At 53.0% G+C, this 17,034-nt stretch overlaps 1 protein-coding gene across 4 annotated transcripts in view; it reads left to right on the top strand.

The window, feature by feature from the left end:
* The first annotated feature begins 221 nt into the window (after nucleotides 1-221).
* Nucleotides 222-17,034, top strand: part of GRK6 (G protein-coupled receptor kinase 6) — a 31,565-nt gene continuing 14,752 nt past the window's right edge. The window contains exons 1-8 of one of the 4 annotated variants that reach the window (XM_032794760.2): nucleotides 222-329; nucleotides 8,919-9,014; nucleotides 13,013-13,125; nucleotides 13,517-13,594; nucleotides 13,932-14,032; nucleotides 15,532-15,624; nucleotides 15,987-16,050; nucleotides 16,876-17,016. In XM_032794760.2, coding sequence (XP_032650651.1) covers nucleotides 8,963-9,014; nucleotides 13,013-13,125; nucleotides 13,517-13,594; nucleotides 13,932-14,032; nucleotides 15,532-15,624; nucleotides 15,987-16,050; nucleotides 16,876-17,016 — 642 coding nt within the window. In that variant the 5' untranslated portion in view covers nucleotides 222-329; nucleotides 8,919-8,962. Of the gene's footprint in view, nucleotides 330-7,972; nucleotides 7,994-8,918; nucleotides 9,015-13,012; nucleotides 13,126-13,516; nucleotides 13,595-13,931; nucleotides 14,033-15,443; nucleotides 15,625-15,986; nucleotides 16,051-16,875; nucleotides 17,017-17,034 lie in introns of those variants that run through there. The other 3 variants (XM_075068218.1, XM_075068217.1, XM_075068219.1) reach the window with 3 other exon arrangements.

The following is a 17,034-nucleotide window of genomic DNA, read 5'->3' as shown; positions in this document are numbered from 1 at the left end:
CGTCTTAGCCAATCACCTTACGGTAACACAGAGCTTCTCGCTCGCCGCCCCTCCACACTCCCCATGCCAGTGCGTGTGTGGCGCCGGCGTCGCGGGCTCACGCGCCGTGCGCGCCCAATGAGAGGCCGGCGCCGGGGGAGAGTACGCGGGTTGCCGGCTCTGGGAAGCAGTGGGCGGGGCAGAGGCGGGGCGGAGCTGGCGGCGGGGCGGGCGCCGAGCCGGAGCGGAGCCGGAGGCAGCGCGAGCCCGGCCGGGAGGAGGCCCCCGCGCCGCCCCCGGGCCCCATGGATGGGAATCGTCGCCAACCGGACGTGCTCAAGCGCGCGAAGGTGAGGCCGGCCCCGCCCGCTGCCTTGGGTCCCACCCCCGGGCCGACCGCGGAGCCTGCCGGGCCGCGGGGAGAGGGGACCCGGGGGGGGCAGTGGGGGAGGGAGAGGGACCGGGGGCAGGTGGGAAGGAGGGAGGGGGCAGTGGTTAGAGGGAGCAGGGGACCCGGGGGGGCAGGGTGGGAAGGAGGGAGGGGGGCAGTGGAGGGGACCGGGGGCAGGGGGGAAGGAGGGGAGGGAGGCGTGGGTAGGGGACAGGGGACCCGGGGGGAGGTGGGAAGGAGGGATGGGGCGGCATGGGTAGAGGAGCAGGGACCGCGGGGGAGGCGGGTGGGAAGGAGGGAGGGGGGCAGTGGGTAGAGGGAGCAGGGGACCCGTGGGGGCAGGGTGGGAAGGGAGGCAGGCAGTGGTGAGGAGAGGGACCCGTGGGGCAGGGTGGGGAGGGAGGCGGGGCAGTGGGTAGAGGGAGCGGGACCCGGGGGCAGAGTGGAAGGAGGAGTGGCAGTGAGAGGAGAGGGGACCGGGGGAGGTGGGAAGGAGGAGGGGGGCAGTGGGCGGGGACCCGGGGGGCAGGGTGGGAAGGAGGGGGGAGGCAGTGGTAGAGGGAGCAGGGACCCGGGGGGGCAGGTGGGAAGGAGGGATGGGGCGGCAGTGGGTAGAGGAGCAGGGGACCGGGGGGGCAGGGTGGGAAGGAGGGAGGGATGGGTAGAGGGGAGCAGGGACCCGTGGGGGCAGGGGGAAGGAGGGAGGGGGGCAGTGGGTAGAGGGAGCAGGGACCCGTGGGGGCAGGTGGGAAGGGGGAGGGGGGCAGTGGGTAGAGGGAGCAGGGGACCCGGGGAGGGTGGGAAGGAGGAGGGGGGCAGTGGGTAGAGGAGCAGGGGACCGGGGCAGGTGGAAGGAGGGAGGGCTGCAGTGGTAGAGGGAGCAGGGACCCGGGGGGCAGGGTGGGAAGGAGGAGGGAGGCAGTGGGGGAGGGGACCCGGGGGAGAGGGCAGGGTGGGAAGGAGGGAGGGGGGCAGTGGGTGGAGGGAGTGGTGGGTAGGGAACCCGGGGGGGTCAGGGTAGGTAGGGGCATGGGGGGGCAGTGGGTAGAGAGGGTGGTAGGTAGGGGATATGGTTGGGGATGGTTAGGGGTAGGCATTGTTAACACCCTGAACACATGAATGCTGGGGTTTGGCCAAGCCACAGAGCGCATCCAGGAGCAACAATCAGCAAGGCACAACTAAGGCCTGGGCATGTGGCTGTGGCATGCGTGGGCAATGCAGTGGGGTTGGGGAGAAGCAGTGTTTCTACTGCATGAGATCTATGGGGAGGACTTGGGGTCAGTGACAGGGTTACTGATGGTGGAGGCAGTTGGGAGGCCAGAGTAGGGGAGGAAGGCAAAGTGGCTGGTTTGGGGGAAACTCTTGTTGCACAAGCTTCTGGCTGTGAGATGCCTTGCAGGAAGCTGAGCCATAGCCACAAGCTGATATGGTTGGGGCAGGCAGAGAGAGAGAGTTTTAAGGTGTCTGAAGAGAATCAGGGTGAGTTAGCTAAGGGAGTTGTTGTGGGCTGTAGGGCTGTGCTGGTGTCAAGGATGTGCCTTGATTTAAGCATCTTCACTAGCAAAAAGAGGATAATTATGCTGAGGGATCTGGGTCCTAGACCCAAAACCAGTCAGGGATGTTGAGGGGAAAAACCTTTCCCAAGGGTATTTGAGAGGGTGGTGGTCATGCTGGGATATAAGGTGTATAGTGGCCCATTTTAGAGAGTCTGAGGAGGTTCCAAGGGCAAAGGAGTTGTTGAGAGTGGAGACAATGTAGGAGGAAGGAGCTGTGGTTAAATGACAGAAGAAGGAAGGGAGTTTGGAGAATGGATTATGTTGGGTGTGGCTGAGCATGTCGAATAGGTTGGAGTGTATGGATAAGCTGGGGGAGATTTGTGGAGACATTTCTGTGAAGCCCTCGAGTGTGGGTGTCAGCCTGGCACTTGTTACCTGGGTTCACAACCTGGCATCTTGTTGGATCCTTTGCTGCTGGATATCCAGGTGCCAGCTGAGAGAATCTTCCATCACTTTTGCCTGGAGTCTGAGTAAGGGATTTAGCAGCAGGTATCTAGGTCTGTCATCTCGGAGATGAGTCACTGCAATGAGCTGTACATGGGCCACATCTTCAAAGGAGCCTGTTACATTATGTTCAGCCCAGTCTCTCCAGTGGGTGAACAAGGTTTTATTAAGCCTCAGACAAGTGGGAATGTTCGACATCTTACAAATCCAATGGAACAAGTTGTTTTTAAACAAATAACCCTTCTCCAGCACCATGTGCCTGCCAAACCCTGGAGCACTGAACTCCAGAGTGGGACTAACTATCGTCATACCAACTGAGCAAGATGCATAAACAATGTCCTAATGCGAACTGCCTTCTAGAGACTCTTTCCCTTCTGATTACTCTGAGTGCTGTTAGTAACACAAGGAGAGGTTTATTTAAACCATATGATTTTTGGTTGACAGTGCCTTATCTGAGACCACCTGGAGATTTCAGCTTATCGAGAATGTGAGCTTTCCTAGGGGGAGCATCTCTCACTGGTTTTCTGTGGCCTGTACTGGCTAACAGCCCATTTCATGGGATGTTTATGAAGTCAATTTTGACCTATGAAGCCCTGGACAGTTTGGGTCTTGCCTCCTTTGGAGATTACTTTTCTCCTTGTATAATTCCACAGCAGCTGTGTTCCCCAGGAGTGCACAAACTCACAGGCCCATGGCTTAAGCAAGAGAAGCCTTTTCACTTTTGGTAAAAAAGTCCTTGACTCTTGACTTCCCTCTGCTTGGTCTGCTAGGTCCTGGATTGGAGATCCTGTCTGTGTTCAGCCCAGGATCGCTACTGGGGAGGCTTTATGGTGCTGCTGTGCCTAGTTTATCATGTTGTCGTTAGTTTTTGTGTGTGTCCTGAAAAGGTTATAACTAAATGCCTCGAATATCTGGGGTGGGTAAGGAAGGGGAAGGTATTAGGAATGCTCCAGTAGAGGAAATACCAACATGAATTGGATTTGTCAGTTTCAGAGAAGGAAGCCAGCTCCTTACCCTACTTTTTCCTGGTCAGATGAATGTGGAGAAGAGGCTGTATGAGGTGGAAGAGGGAGCAGGAGTTGCCAGCACTCTTGACAGTGCTCTCTCTAGTCTGAGCTTTTAGTCTTACAAGCAGAGAAGCATCTGTCACTGGCAGCCCACTGGAAGCATGCGTCTGCTCAGTCAGCATTTCTCCCTCACTGAACTCATGGTTGCATTATTGGGAGACCTCTTTCTAACCTGAGGTGTGAGGATCCTCTCCTCTCCCCTCCCCTCCCCTTCGCTCTCCCAGTAGGTTTTCTGCCCTGAGCAACACTTCACAGGCCTTGCTGCATGGTTTGAGGATGGCTGGGATGTCTGTGAGCACAAGTATGCAGGTCAAAGCTTCCTGGCTCGCAGTGCCACTGCAACCAAGCATGTGCTCAGTTGCCAGGGAGAAGCAGTAGTGCTGCTTTCAATAGGTGGCACACGAGAAACTTGCACTTAGTGCCTAGTGTTCACTCTTGCCCTTCCCACTGTTGATCTTCACCACTTGTATCTTGATGGATGCACAAAGTAGCTACACAGTGAAATTCTGGTGCTGGGCAGTCACCCTGAACCTTGTTTCCCTTATCCTTATTTACTATGGAACCAGATCTCAACCTGGCTCAGTGGCAACTGCAGAGACTCTCTCTTCATCTGCTAGCTAGGCTCTAGGGGCAGAATTACTCACTGAGGGTTTGCTGTGGGCTGGGCATTATTAGATTTCCTCTGATGTATTTTCAGTCCTGGAGGCCAGCTGGCTTTTGGTTTCTTCATCACAGAGATACTAGAGAGTTTGAATATCTTATGCTGCTGGATGCTCTGATTCTGGATTGCTGCCCTGACATGGTTACCGAAGGAGAGGTGCAGACAGGGCATCTTATCTGTTGCTGCAGAGAAAAGCAAGAGCCAGACATGGCTAGCCATGTCTATGGAGTACAAGAATGTGCAGTTATAACAGTTAATGCAACCAGAGTTTGGAAGGGATAAAAACTCATACTCTGAGGGTTAAACCTGTTAGGGACTAGGATGAGACCTACATGGTAGGTAGTTTACCTCACATCTGTTACTGCTGGGTTTGTTTTAACTTCCCTGAGGCGTCTGGTGTTGGCCTGTCAGAGCCAGGATACTTGACTAGATGGACTGCAGGTGTGATCTGGCCTGGTGATGCCTTTGTTGCCAAAGATCAGCCTGGACCCTGGAATTTGAGTTCTAGATTTCTTGTGTCATTCTGAACCCGGAGGATTGTGGACTTTACTGATTAGGAGGCTGGTGAACTCTGCAGGACTAGTGGGATAAACTTGTCCCTAAATGAAGCCCCAGAACTTTGTGTCCAGTCCTGCACTCAAGTGGCTGTGAGACTGGCACACCTGTCTATTTGCCACTGTTCCTTACTGCTGATATTGCACCAGGAACACAATCCCCTTTAGGGTTTCTGCATCTCTGCACAGCAGTTCCTCTGTCAGTAAAGCCATTTACACACCACACTGTGGATGTCCGTGATTCCAGAGCCTGTCCCAGAGGCTGCTGCTGTCATAAAGGCAAAGGAGCACTGCCTGGCGCTGCAGTCTCTTGGGCAAAATGGTAGATTTCAGCCTGACAATCCAACTGCCTCTGTAGTGGCTCTCCCCTCCCCAGTGCTGACCCCAAAACTTTATAGGTGCAGGTCCTACTCCTTTGCTGGCTCCTATAGTGACCGTGGGCCTCAGCCCTCTGGAAAATGGAGCAGGCTCTGCCAGGTGCTGAGGCTGAATTCCAGGACTTCTGGTTTGGGTGCCAGGCTAGTAGCAACAGAATTGTGTGAAACGTGGAGCTCGCTAGAGGTGCAAGTTGACTGTGAGGGTGATTAGCCAATGGAACAGCTTACCACTGGAAGTGGTGAATTTGTTATCACTTGAAGTTGTTAAATCAAGGCTGGTTGTCTTTCTAAAAGAGATCTAGTTCAGCCACACATTACTGAGCTCAATAGTGTCACTTTTTGAGTGAAGAAGAATTCCCTTCATTGCAGAAATAGGGGGTGAAATTCTTTGGCCTCTTATGTAGGAGGTCAGATTAAGTGAACAGAGAGTAGCCCCTGCTGGATTTAAAGTCTATGAAAAGGTTTTGAAGATGAGGGTTTTTGAGGAAAAACAAAAGCTGAATAGGGATGTGGGCAGAGAAACTTCTCAAGCTACTTGAAAAGCAGGTTTGGGGTAGAAACCCCAGGCAAGATTGAAGACTCAGGCCAGGTAATCCCAGAGCTATGTGCCAGTGAGGTGGGAAACTGAAATCCCTTCAGTGTTGGACTTAGATATGGAAGGATCCAGTGTCTGAAGGGAGATGCTCTGAAAGCCTCCAGAGCAGTGGTGGGTAACCTGCGGCTGTCAGGGTAATGCAGTGGTGGGTTGCGAGACGGTGTTTACATTGGCCATCTGCAGCTCCCATTGGCTTGGAACGGCAAACCGCTGGCACTGGGAGCTGCGAGCGACCGTGCCTGCGGACGGTCAATGGAAACAGTGTCTCATGGCCCGCCAGTGTGTTACCCTGATGGCCCGCAGGTTGCCCACCACTGCTCCAGAGGAAACTATGTGGCAGCAATTATCTTGCTCCCAGACTCGAGATGTGAAAGGAACCCTGCTCCTGCACTGACTGCCATAAATTGCTGACTTCCAGAGACTGGAGTCAGTTACTCGCACATGGGAGAATAGGGGACCCACAGCCTCAGTTCTGGCCAACTATCCAGCAAGGAGCTCAGATGGCTTTTCTGCTCTGCTGTTAACGGTCACTTTCCCTGGGCGTCTGGATGCAGTGAAGCACACCCACAGCATTAATGTGCTGTACAGTGTTTTATTAGAACCATGGAAGGTACCAAGCCAGAGTTTGCAATATATGTGATTAGAGAATGGAAGATGCTGGACTAGCTGCTTGGATGTGCCAGAGCAGTAGGTGGCTATACCACCTTTCTGCATCCCCCTATCCTGGGAGTCAAATTGCAAAGCCCCCCCTGCCAGTAAGAGCAGCCTGTGCTGGTGGACAGAACCACTTTGCCAGCCAGGATTGCTGGCCAGTCCAGCCCTCCCTGGAACGCCACTTACACTGATCCAGATGGGGTGGAGTGATGCTGCACTTAACCTGTGGAACAGTGCACTCCAGGAAGGCCTCAGCAGCTGCCTGAAGAGCATTGCAAGTTTCCGTTGCAGTACTGCAGGAGGGCCAGGAGCCAAGAGGGGCCGAGGATCTGGCCCACTGAATGTAAAGCTGTACTCTACAATATCAACCCCTCCCCCAAATGAACTCCCCATCGCTAACCCACTCTTGCCCTGATGCCTCTGAAAATAGACCAACTTGGCAGCATGCCCTGGATCCCAGCTCCTTCAGGCTTTGGGTAGGGAAGAGCTCCTCCTGGAGAAGGGGCTGCCCTGGCTCCTTCCCCCTTAAGGTAGGTGCCCCCACTGTTGGCTGCTGTGAGGCAGTTGTGCAGGGAGGGCAGCTAGAGCTCAGCTGGGCACCCAGGTGCTTGCTGTAACTGAAGGGAGAGCTTGGGGGGTGAATGCCTTGCTGCTATGGTTCCTTTTCTAAACAGACAAGTCAAAGGAAACATGAGTTCTGCAGCTCTTCTCTTCTCTTCTCCCCATGCCTCCCCCAGCATGAAGTGGGGCTCTGGGTCTCCCTTCATCAAACCCTCTACGTGGCAGGTGGGCTCTCCCTGGCTTTGTGGCCCACACCCCCCTCCCTGCCTTCACACCCTGTCACTGCAGGCTGTAGCTGAGAAGAAGGTGTCTGTGCTGCTGGCTCCTTCCCACCCCTGCTTGCCCTGGGCATTGAGTCACTTCCTTCCTGGGTTTGTAGAGTTGCACAGCAGAGCTGCTGATGGGCAGATGCAATGCTGCTGCCCCCAGAACATGCAGCAAACTCTGGCATGTGCACCAGGTGCTCAGCTCCTTGGGCTCCAGTCTGCTGTAGTCTGTGTGGCTGCATGAGACACTCTGGACTGACATTTCACTCTGTGCTGAGCCCAAGTAGTGTGTTGAGCTGGTGGCTTGTGCCTAATACCAGAGGCAGCAGTGTCTCCTCCGGATGTTTACCTCTTTGAAGATTTCAGTGTTGTGCGTTTGCTCAACTGTGTGAAGTGAGCCTGGGGGAAGCTCTTTGCTGATTTAAACAGCTCTTGTTGAAGGCAGCAATACCATGAGCTGGCCAGAGCTGGAGGCACTTGGTCCTGCGCTGTACCTGGGGATTTTCTGCTGGGTACAGTCCCTCCCCCCACCCCTCTGCCAAGGCTTTTGTCTGTGTATTTAGTAAGTGCCCCATCCTGTCCCTTTGTCCTGTCCAGATGGTCTCTTATAGCGCCCCCACGCCCCCAGTTGTGGCTGCAGGAAATCTGGCTGATGGGGATGTGCAACCTGGCCGGGATCAACACTAGGGGTTGGCTCATGTGTTCAGCAGTTGTTGGTGTGCTGCTGCCAGCTGCTTTTCACTAGCTGATCGATCAATCAGAAAGAAACATCCACCCCCCACTTTTTTTTTCTTTTAAAGAGTCCCATTTCTGTGCCTAAATCGGCTGGGTCTGGCTGAGGGGTGAACACAGCTCAAGTGCACCTTGGCTGACGTGAAGGATTCGCAGGTGTGCTGTGGGCTAATTTCCAGAGTGGATGTCATACCTTGCAGCATTGTAATACTTGCTATTTACATAAAGTATTGTATAGTCAGTATTTAGAGAGCTTCCCAATCCTGTCCCATGGCACTGGGCAGTTAACCCTAAGAGACCAATCTGCTTTTAACAATATTGATGCTGTAATGATACCCAGCACTTGGATCCTGCTTTCCAGACATTAACTAACTCTCACTCCCTAACAGGGAGGGAGGAGTTTGTTCCATTTGGAGGTGGGGAAGCTGAAACAATTTGCCCAAAGCTACCCAGTGAGTTGGCTGCAGAGTTGGAATTAGAGCAGAAATTCTTCTCTTCCAGTCCCATGTGCATTTTTCATAGCATGTTGCCTCTCTGTAGTGAATATGTTAAGCCTTGGAAGACTAGGTAGCATGAACATCTCTAATTGTGCTAAGCAGGAAATTCTGCAGCTGGGGACTTCATACCTTTGCAGCACCGGGTAAATGTTACCCTTCAGCTTACTTTCAGAGATGGGTCTGAATAGAGGCCTGGGAGCTAGAACTTCAGCTGATACAGGTGCTCTTAGGCCTTCTTCAGTATATGCCTTAGTTTCCCCATCTGTAAATGCAGATAACTCCTTTGAAATGCTTGGACAGAAGAGCTCGTTGTTGTTTCAGTGACTTCCTGCTCTTCTCTAATGAGCTGGAGTGATTTATCTTTCCTTTAGCAGCAAGGCGGGGTCCTGTCACGCAGGGAGAAAGGCCCCACTGCTGTCCCCAAGGTGCCTGTTCCAGGCAGTCCGTTCCCTGATTCCTGCTGGCTGGGTGTGGCTCAGTAGGGGGGCGTCTCCTTTCCAGCTCTCTGTGCTGCCAGATCAGACACTCTAGCTGGGTCTCATTTGTGGCTGCCTCATTGTGATGTCTGTTCTGTTCCTCTGCAGGCGGAGGAGGGAACAGGAAGGGCAAGAGTAAGAAATGGCGCCAGATGCTGCAGTTCCCGCACATCAGCCTATGTGAAGATCTCCGGCAAGCACTCGGTGAGGAATAGCTGTTTGTTGGATGCTGAGTGCTGTCCCCTGCCCTGTTTGCACATGGGGCTGGCAGATATACATGGTTGGCTTCCTTGGGGCGACTCTTAGTTGCCTGGCGGGGAGCTGTTCATCCATTGTTCTGCAAGCTCTGCCTAATTGCATTTGTGAGACTCACTGTGTCATGGGAGAAACTAGGGTCACTGTGGTGTGTATGGGGCACAGATCTGCCAGACATGTGGTAAGAGTTTGGGTGCAGAGAGAGGGGGAATGCTGGTAGGTCATGCTTTCTCCAAGCCTGTTGGACACATCCAGCAAGATCCTCCAGGGTTCTCTAGACCAGGGGCTCTCAACCTTTCCAGACTACTGTACTCCTTTCAGGAGGCTGATTTGTCTTGCACACCCCTAAGTTACATCTCACTTAAAAACTACTTGCTTACAAAATCAGACATAGAAATACAGAAGTATCATAGCACACTATTACTGAAAAATGCTTACCTCTCATTTTTACCATATCATTATAAAATACATCAATTGGAATATAAATATTATACTTACATTTCAGTGCACAGTGTATAGAGCAGTAGAAACGAGTCATTGTATGAAATTTTAGTGTGTACTGACTTCACTAGTGCCCTTTATGTAATCTGTTGTAAAACTAGGCAAACACCTAGATGGGTTGATATACCCCCGGAAGACCTCTGTGTACCCCTAGTTGAGCCACTGCTCTAAACCATTAGAGGTTTCCCAGAGACAGGAACTTTCTTTTTCATGTAAACAGAGTCCCAAGGGTGTAGCTGAGCCCCAGATCACATTTCAGGGCGTCCCCTTACATAGATGGAGTAGAGGATTCCTATGGCCAAGGTCCCATATAGTCCCTGACAAGCTGAGTCTAAATTCTTCACCATGGTCCCTGGGGATCTGATGTAGCAGCTTCATTCTGGTTACCAGTGGAACTTTTCAGTGAACTGCAGCTGAGATAGTCACAGCTGATTTAGTATCACTGGGTTGTTTGTTCTGATATTCTGTTCAGTTTATTGTATGCTGTCCCATGTTTTCAGTGCGTGAGGTGCTCAGGGTTTGGTACTAACATTGCATAACTGCATCATCAAAGCCATGGAGAAAGCTGGAGGTTATGGCAGTTGAGTAGGGGGCAGCTGGAGCTTGGGGCACCTGGGGTTGTTTGATGCTGTGAAAGAAACGCCTTACAGATAAAAATTAGTGAAATAGTGAAGTCACATTTTAAGTTATCACCCTTAAGTTTCAGAGTTAACAGCCAATTGAGATGAATTATGTAGTTCACACCCCTAAGCTATTGTTCTAGGCTGTCTGCAGACTAGGGCAGATGTCACTGCATCAGGTGCATTCAGGTCATATTAGGAAGGTTCTGTGTAACCAAGAGGCCTGTAAAATTGGGCCGTGATTCTGCACTGTGTGTGAGCACACTGGATGGCGATGGCCACAGAGAGCTAGGTGTGGCTCCCTCATTCTGCGTGTGAGGCCCCAGTGGAAGTTAGATCAACAGGGGCCCTACTCTAACTTCCATCCTGCATGTGAGCTCCAAGCTTCTAGCTCAGTTCCATCACACTCCGTCTCACCCAGCCCTGTCTGCCTCACCACAGCTCCCTTTTGCTGGGGGTGGAGGGTGCCACTGCTGAACTTAAGACCAAATTCTCCTGTTTGCCTTTTTAAACAAAAGCTGTGATTTTTGGAATAGTTCTGTCCCCCATCGCTGCTGATGGTAGCTGCCTTAGTCTGTAGCCTGTTCCATAGCCGTCCCAATGTTTGCTTTTCTGACTTCTGTGTTTGCTAAGCAGAGCTTTTTCTTCAGCTGGGCTCTGTTCAGCGGGCATTACGAGGTATTTTGTTAGCAGTACATTTCATCTGCTCTTATGCTGCCTGTTCACTCAGGCTGGCTGTCAAAGTTTAAATGTCCTTTCCACTGTCCTCTGGCACATCTGGCCAAGGCATTGCCCTTGGATTGCTTTGGAAGACCTGGTTCCTGTCCTCCCTGCTGGGTCGCTCCCTGTGCCCCCTCTACTCCCTTTGGTGGGCTCCAGCTTTGTGCTTTACTGGCTGTAGATCTGTTCCAGGTAGACGCTCCTCCTCATTTACAGTTAAAGGACTGAGGTACTGCTGCCCCTCTGGGGAGAGGCGAGGGGGATGGCAGTCCATGGTCAGGATGGCTCAGCATATTTGTTTCCAGCAGGGGTTCCCATATTTTCCCATCTCACTAATGTCTTCAAGGCCAGGTGTGGGCATTCTTATTTCCCTCCTCACACAGCCTGAGGGGGTGGACAGGCCCCTCTACATCACTGAGCTAAAAATCCCACTGCAGAAATCCAGCCTCTCTGCATGTACTGGTAGTGCCAAGTCCTGAAAGCAGTGAGGCCTGTGTCGCGCTGGGGCCAGTGATGGCAGTGAGGGAATCTCTGACCTTGCCAGGCTGCAAACCTTTCACCTTCCTCATTGGAGTGAGCTCATTTCCCCACAGAGAAGGAAATAGTGCAGCTAGTGAGGCAGCAGTGTGACACACACACACACACACACACCCCCCCCAGGCTGGAGCTGTTGTCGCTGAGCTCTGCACCACTCAGGAAGCCGCAGCTTCCTCAGGAGAAACTGCTGCATAGGGGAGGGGAACGCCTACAATATGCCTGCCATGTAGGAGGGCAGGGCCCTGACGTCCTTTGGAGCAGTGTGGGGACTTCTGTCCTGGGGAGGGGCAGGGGGTAGGTGCTGAATACAGTGAGATGCATTCTCCCCCTCTCCCCAGTGCCACCCCACTCACCCCTTAGTGTGAGCAGAGCAACCCAAGGCCAAACAGAGCCCCTGCAGGCTGGGGATGGCCAGGTGTCCCGGCCCCTAATGGCTGAGAGAGGGCTCTAAAACATTACTGCTTAATGGGGAATAAGCAACGTTTCTAATGAGTCTTGCAGGAATCGGTTCTTAGTCAACCCCTCAGTATTTTTACCAATGAGCTGAAAGAAAATATAAAGGCATTGCAGACTTAAAAAGAAACAAAGAAAAAAAATGGCAGATGGCCCAGAGATTGGTCAGGGTGGTAAATAAAGATGAGGACAGGTCACTGATACTGAGTGATCTGGATTGCTTGGTAAGTGGGGCATAAACAAATGTTTTATTATGGTCAAATGCAAAGTCATACATCTAGGAATAAAGAACATGGACTATATTTTATCCTGAAATGCAGTGGCTCTGAAAAGGACTTGGCTGGGGTTGGGGAGGCAGTATGGTAGATAACCAGCTGGACATTAGTCCCAGTTTAATACGATGGCTAAGAGAGCTAACGTGATGCTTGGATGTACAAGCGGGGCTATCAAGCAAATGTGGAGAGGTGACATTACCATTGTATACAGCATTAGTGAGACTGTTACAGGAAGAGTCCAGTTCTGGTGTCTGCACTTTAAGAAGCATGTTGAAAAATTATGAAAGTTTTATAGAATAGCTACAAGAGCGATTTGAGGTCTGGGAAAACCTGCTGTACAGGGAAAGGGTTAAGGAGTTAAATAGATTAAACTTATCAAAGAGAAAGCTGTGGTGACTGGACCATGGACAATAAATATCTCCATGGGAAAAAGATTTTGGATAGGAGGGCTCTGTAATGTAGAAGACAGAGGCAGACCAAGATCCTATGGCAGCATACTGAAGCTATCCAGATTAGATTGATGGAGGAAATAAGGCACAGAGTTCTAACGGTGAAGGGACTTGTTGGAATAGCTTTACCTAAGCTCATGTCAGGTGGAGTCTCTAATCAGGACTGGATGCCTTTTCCTAAATGCTACACTTTAGTTCAGCTGCAAGTTATGGGCTCCATAGAGGAATCATGGGGTGCGATTCTTTGGCCTATATAAGCAGGGGGTCAGAGTAGATTGTCGCAGTGCCCCCTACTGGCCTGGTCTGTGAATTCTCATTGGCTGTGGCTGTGATGGGCTTTGCTTATACCCACGTTTGAGGCAAGCGGCTCACTTCCTCCTTTCCATTTGCAGAGCGGGATTATCGCAGCCTGTGTGAGAAGCAGCCGATTGGGCGCCTGCTCTTCCGGCTGTTCTGCGAGATGCGGCCTGAGCTGTCATGCTGTGTCAAGTTCTTGGATGCTGTGGTAAGCACAGAGCTGTGTGAGAAATTCCTCCAGGACGCTGTGACTCATGTTCGGAGAGTCAGGGGCCAAGGCTCAATTGGCCTAGAGCCCTCAGTCTGTTGCTAAACGTAGGGCTGAGTGTGTGGGGAGACCTGAACTCTTGACCCTCCGCTTTATGCTGCAGCATTTCCCTGGGGAAAGAATCTGTTACCTGCTGTTCAGTAAAGATCTTTGTAAAGGTTGGGGCTGTGCCTGAGGTTGCAGGAGCCCCATGTGCCAGTAACGGGAAGAGGGGTATTACTGATGGCAGACAGCTGATTCATGCTGTTCTGTTGCACTCTCTTCACGCACTTCCTGCATGTCTCCATGCGCTGCAGGGGCAGTCCTACCGGCCTCATTTTTCTCTGTACAGGCAGAGTATGAAGTGACTCCAGATGAGAAGCGGAAAGAGTGTGGGCGGCACCTGATTGACAGCTACCTAAACCCCAAGGTAAGTGACCTGAGCAGGCTGCTCCAGAGGCTGAGCTACTGGCTCCATGCCGGCATGTATAAGAGGGACGCTTGGAAACCATTAGCACCCAGACTCTCACAGCATGCTCGGGAAGGAGCACCAGCCACCCTCAATGCAGGGCTTCCCCTTATAGCCAGGGAGGAGGGAGCAAAGAGTTCCTCCACTACCCCAGGAACAAACGTGCCTGAGTGCTAAGTGCCCTGGGGGCAGGCCAAGACCTGTGCTGGGTTCCTGCGGATTCCGTTCCCCTAGCAGCAGCCCATGGAGGACCCTGGGGCTCAGCTCCCTGTGTCTGATTCAGTCCCTCCATTCCCAGAGTGCAGATCATGTGCCTGAAGTTCCTTTGCAGCTGGTGAGTGCCTGTTCTGAGAGGCTGGAGCAGGAGCCATGCAAGGAGCTCTTCAAGGAAGCAACCAAGTAAGTTGGAGAAGAGCCCCAGTTCCTGGCTGGAGGTAACATTGGATAGTGTAAATATTCCCAGGGGAATGGACATTACAGGTCATTGGCTGAGTCCACTGTGGCCATCAACATATGTCCCTTGAAGGAGCAATTCGAGTTGCTCCTGGGATTTGAGCCTTGCTCCCTAGCATTGATAGCTAACGGGATTTGCATTTGCAGTGAGTAGGCTGAGTCTAGCCAGCACTGATGGGGGAAGGAAGTGTGAGTGCAGGCCGGCTTCTGCGTTTCCTGCGTTTCAGGGTTCCCTGAAGGCCACAAGATAGTGCAGGAATCTCTGTTCTCATGTGTTCTCTCTCTTTCCTGGTGTTCGAGTCACCATCCCTAGTGGATCCTGTCCTATCTCCTGTAGTCAGCCCTGGACTTGCTGACCTCCTGCTTGTGGCTCTTATTGGGCTCTCCAGTCTGTCTCTTTGGGCTGAGATTGGAACAGACCAAGTATCAAATGCTGTACCTGCCCTAACGCTGTCTGCATCTGGATGTGGCTGTTGTAAACACATGGTAGCAACTGAGAGTCTAGGGAACTCCAGGAGATGGGACGTGCAGGGCCTGAGGCCTGCTTGATTGGGGGGGAACTTACACAGTGCCTGGAGTTCTGTACTGTGTAAGTATGTAAAGGAAACTGTTAAGCAAGCCGATCCTCCTTCCCCCGTGCTCTCCAACCCGGGCGTTGCCTGACTGAATATTGGGCCTAGCAGCAGGTGCGCCTGCTGCCTTTATGGAATGTACCAATGGCGTATGAACAAGGAGTCTCCAGTCTGGGTCCTGCCATCTCTTGGGAAGAGCCCATCTTCTGCTTTTGAAGTGCATCTGCAGCGCAGACACTTTCTGCAGCGCGCATTGCTCTGCAGCCTGGCCTTGGCATCAGCCTCAGGAGCCAGTATTGGTTCAGACTGGTCCCCAGGGTGGCCTGTTGTGGACCCTGCACCAATCTCTGTCTGCACACAGCAACAGTGCCTCGGCAGCTGATTACGATGTCTGGGCGTGGCCTTCTGCAAGGGGTGCCACTGCTAAGGACTCTTTCCCAAGGGGCAGACAGCACCACATCCTCCTCGTGTGCATAGCACAGCCAGCACCTGATCACAGGGGCCATGCTTGGATCTGAGCACTGCTAGCCCAGCCCCATAAGCTGCTTTCCCCACAGGCGATGTCATTCCCAGGGTCAGCTTCCTCTTCCTGCAGTGGCTGCAGATGACTGAATGTCAGGACCAAAGGGCTGGAGTCGGTAGGAAAGGGCTCTCCTGGGGTGGTGGTGGGTGCTTGGGGCAATGCCTGGCTGCCCTGCTAGGAGGGTGCAAGGGTCTCATTTGTCTTGGGTGCAGCTGTGGGGAAGGCCAGCTGCTGCTTAGATCAGAGGAGTCTTAGGCCCAAATCTGGGCTGGTGAGCTGCTCCGTCCTTTGGAAAACATTTACTGCATCCTCCTGCCCAGGGGGCATGACTGGCTGTCCCTCTCTCCCAGGCTCATCCATGACTATCTGAGTGTGGCTCCCTTTGCCGATTACCTTGACAGCATCTACTTCAACCGCTTCCTGCAGTGGAAATGGATGGAAAGGTAACTCTATCCCTGCTTCTCTCATGGGGCCCTGCAGGCTCAGGGCTGGGGGGTGCTGCTCGAAGGGAAGCTACAGCCCTTCCTTGCTTTCTGGCCGAAGCCAGTCAAGTGGGAGCAGATGTTCTGATACCTCCCGTCAGCGCAGGGTGCTGTTCTCCTCAGCTCCCACAGAGCCCTTTCCAGAAATAGGCCTTGTTTTCCCTGTGCCTGCTGCGCCAGGGTTAGCCCTCTGAGCTGACTGTCGGCTAGCTCACACCAGGTGTGCCTGCTGCGCCAGGGTGGATGGGGGACGTGTGCCACACAGCTTGGTACCTCATTGCTCCCCCTCTCACTCATGTCAGCCTCTTCTGCTTTGTTCACAGGCAGCCAGTGACTAAAAACACTTTCCGCCAGTATCGCGTGCTGGGAAAGGGAGGCTTTGGTGAGGTGAGTGGCCTGCACGCTCTCCTGCCTTTGAGTGTGAGAGAGATTCAGGGGCGAAAGCTTTGTCCTGCCAAAGGGCCCCACCTGCCCCTGAGGATGGGATTGGGCCTTGCTTTCTGACCCAGTCCCCAGGAAAGCCTCACTTGCTGGGTGCTCTCTGCTCTTGGTCCTGATCCCCTTTTCTGGAGCTGGGAGAGCACCTCATGTTGGACTCCAGAGCTGCATCTGGTGGGGAGGGAAGGGCTGGCATGGTGTTTGTTCAGGACAGGCAGTGCTGGGGGAACACTTGTCACACCTGCCACTGCTTGGGCAGAGGGCCAATATCATTTTCTCCCATCTCACAGATGGGAAAACAGAGGCACGCAGCTGGGATTCTCCTGAGTTGGTGGCAGAGCCAGGATTAGAACACAGGACTTCCTGACTCCTAGCCCCTTGCTTAAGCCTCTCTCTCGGGCTGTAACTGCCTCAAGCATCCCCTCCATGGTGGCCAATGGGCTGCAGGCCTTGTCAGGACTTGGTGACAAGTGTCCAGGTTTCACTACCATGTGCTCGCAGGGGGACAGCTCAGATTTGGGAGAAGTAGGTAACCAGAAGAGTCAGATGTGCAGGCCACACTGGGGCAATGATCAGAGACCAGCAAGCAAGGGAGAACCATGTAAGCGCAACAGGAAAGGAGTTGATCTGGTGGTTTGCTTGGGTGGCAGACCCAGAAGTGCATGCCACTAATATTAGCAATTTGGACGGGGTAGAGTCTAATCCCTTGGCCTGCACCAGCTAGGTTCCGGGGCAGGGTTTGGCCTTCATGCTGAACCTGCTTGGTTCCTCCAGGTGTGTGCGTGCCAGGTGCGAGCCACTGGGAAGATGTATGCCTGCAAGAAGCTGGAGAAGAAGCGAATCAAAAAGCGGAAGGGGGAGTCCATGGCCCTGAACGAGAAGCAGATCCTGGAAAAAGTGAACAGTAGGTTTGTAGTAAGTACATAGGAACTG

The sequence above is a fragment of the Chelonoidis abingdonii genome, chromosome 7, assembly GCF_003597395.2.
Source record: "Chelonoidis abingdonii isolate Lonesome George chromosome 7, CheloAbing_2.0, whole genome shotgun sequence".
Lineage (NCBI taxonomy): Eukaryota > Metazoa > Chordata > Testudines > Testudinidae > Chelonoidis > Chelonoidis abingdonii.
Note: the sequence above shows the minus strand (reverse complement) of the source record. Positions and strands in the feature narration are given on the sequence as shown.